At 38.3% G+C, this 2,848-nt stretch overlaps 1 protein-coding gene across 1 annotated transcript; it reads left to right on the top strand.

Annotated features, from left to right (window-relative positions):
• Positions 1 to 811: 811 nt before the first annotated feature.
• Positions 812 to 2,149, top strand: LOC131027825 (aspartic proteinase nepenthesin-2-like). The gene has a single exon (XM_057957924.2). The coding sequence runs from the start codon at positions 812 to 814 to the stop codon at positions 2,147 to 2,149; it is 1,338 nt and encodes a 445-aa protein (XP_057813907.2).
• The last annotated feature ends 699 nt before the right edge of the window (positions 2,150 to 2,848 follow it).

The raw sequence follows: 2,848 nt of genomic DNA, 5'->3' as shown, positions 1-2,848 counted from the left end.
GAACATAATGCTTCTTATACAAATGAATTTGAGAGCTAACCTTAGGAACTCTTATGATATTTTTTATGATGTAATGAGATTGCAAGGTAGTTTTTTGTGTTTTCTTTAATGTGCTTGTTAGATGATGAAATCTTTTACAAAATTTAAATTATGAACACTTTTCAATAGTTGATTTTTCTTGATATCCATTGTGGATATAACTTTTTTATGATTAGTAGTTCAGAATTTATGATTCTTGTATAGAAAATTCTTATGCAATATCATATTCATTTGAATATCTTATATAAATCCAATTTAGTTTATGATATGAAAACCTTAATGTAGGTGTAAATCTTTTGATTGTTACGATTATTCTTGAGATTGTAACACCCTTATGGATGGTTGGCTGAGGATTTTGCATTTTGTGAACTGATATTTTGATTGAGAGAAAATAATAATATAAAGGTACAACAACACAAATTTCAATCTCGATGGGTCCACCAAATTCAAAGGGCGGCAGAAATTTAATCAAACGGTCGAGTGCACGGAAACACTAAGTGAATTTATTTCTAATTTCTGTAGTCTATTTTAGAAAAATTGATGAGATGAGATCGGCACAGATAAGAGAAAAAATTAAAATAAAAATTAATTCGTCCAATCAAGCACATCCGAACAAGAGGACGAATCTTTTTATTTGTGTAAATAGGAGAATCTGTTAAAAGGAGGAATAAACTACTTCAATCAGACTGAATGTTTCTATCTATATATATGGTATGGAGGCGAGTAGATGAAAGCAGAGAACGGTTTCCAGCTTTAGAAATCAAAAAGAGAAATGGAGTATTCAAAGCTGTTGGGTTTTGTGGCCTTGATATGCTTTACTATTCCCATGATATCATGCTCTTCGGACAGACTGTTTAGTGCTTGGCCGAAATTTAGCAGCGATGAAAATATTAAATTGAGGGTGAATCTGACGCGCAGATCAGAGAGCGAGTTGGGTTTCTCTGATAGATTGCGTTTGGCTGTGGACCGAAGTAAGGGACGAATGAAAAAGATAGAGGCATTTACAAAGCAGCAGATAACAGGGCGACTAGATGCTGAGACGCCCGTTGAAGTAGGGGATGGAGAATTTCTGATGAGCGTTGGAGTTGGAACGCCCTCTGTGAGCTTCGAAGCAATTGTGGACACGGGGAGTGATCTGATTTGGACTCAGTGCAAGCCTTGCGAGGACTGCTTCTCTCAGCCTACGCCAATCTTCGACCCCTCCAAATCATCTACATTTTCCACAATTCCCTGCAGTGATTCTATTTGTGACGCCTTGGGAAGTACACAAACCGGATGCGATCCAGATTGCACCTTTATGTATCAGTATGGCGATGGTTCCTTCACCAGCGGTGACTTGGCTTACGAGACATTGTCAATTGGGAGTAGCAAGGTTAAAGGAATTGCATTTGGATGCGGACATGACAACGAAGGACAAGGATTTTCCCAGGGTGGTGGTCTTGTGGGACTGGGAAGAGGTGGTCTCTCCCTTGTCTCACAGCTCGGTTCCAAAGCAGAGAACATGTTCTCTTACTGTCTTTTGTCCATCACTGACTCTTCTTCACAAACCAGCCCTCTCTTTTTCGGCGAGGGTGCTTCCTTGAGCGGATCCAAGACTATGTCACTCATAAAGAGCAGCATCATTCCCACTTTCTGGTACATTCCCATTACAGGAATCACCCTCAATGGTAAGGCAGTAGATATTCCTCCTGGAACTTTTGATCTTCAACCGGACGGCAGCGGTGGTATGATCATTGACTCCGGAACCACTATTACCTTTCTGGACGATGCTGCGTACTCTCCTATGAAGGATGCAATTCAGTCCGCCATTGATCTCACTCCAGTAGACGGCTCTTCTACGGGGTTGGATCTTTGTTACGGCACATCATCCAGTGAGGTCACCTTGCCATCCCTGGTCTTCAACTTCAAAGGCGGCGTGGATTACGAGCTTCCATTAGACAACGTTTTCATTCAGATATCTGAAAACCTCTTGTGCTTGGCGATGTTGGGTGAACCATCGGGGAATCTTCCTTCCATCTTCGGAAACATACAGCAGCAAAACTTCCATATCCTTTACAATAATGCTAAGAACACGCTTTCTTTCAAGCCCACTAAGTGCGATTCTCTCTAAATAATCGTCACTCTCTTCTTCTTCCGTTTGCTCTGTTTCTCTGATTTCCTCTTCCTCTTCCTCTGTAAATAATCGACACCTCCTTCTTCTTCTTCTTGCTCTGTTTCTGCGATTTCCCGTTCCTCTACCTCTGTGTCCGTCGTCTTCATTCAGCTTCGAGTGTAATATGTGATCTCGTCTCCTATGTAAATATTAATCTGTATGATTTAACTACATTTGTTTTCAGTTTAATTAGGTTTATTTGTTAGTAAACATTTGAATTTAAATATTCTTTTAATCATTCAAAATTTATAATTAAGTAAATTACTAAAAACGATTTTAATGTAAGTAATATGGAAAGAGAGGTTATTAGTTATTTTTAAAAATTACACGGTAGCGTAGAAATTTAGGACAAAGAACATCAAAAGTACTTGACAGACGAAAATTGTCATGAATCATCGCCAGAGTATGAATAAACGAATCTGTGTTTTTTCGCATGTGAAGAGGAAAAGTTTTGGACGCTTCATGTTAATTAAACAAGTCCTGCGTAAATATAAATTACTGATAGACACGTAGTCTAATATATGAATTATGTCCCATCTGTTACAGATGCTAGTTTTTGAATACAGTGGTTTGTATTGTTATAATTAATCAATAAAATAGATAAACCCACTTTCTTCTAGATGATGTCATTTTGGGTGAATCACGTAAATTTTATGG

The sequence above is a fragment of the Cryptomeria japonica genome, unplaced genomic scaffold (assembly GCF_030272615.1).
Source record: "Cryptomeria japonica unplaced genomic scaffold, Sugi_1.0 HiC_scaffold_2693, whole genome shotgun sequence".
Taxonomy (NCBI): domain Eukaryota; kingdom Viridiplantae; phylum Streptophyta; class Pinopsida; order Cupressales; family Cupressaceae; genus Cryptomeria; species Cryptomeria japonica.
This window is presented reverse-complemented; position numbering and strand designations above follow the sequence as displayed.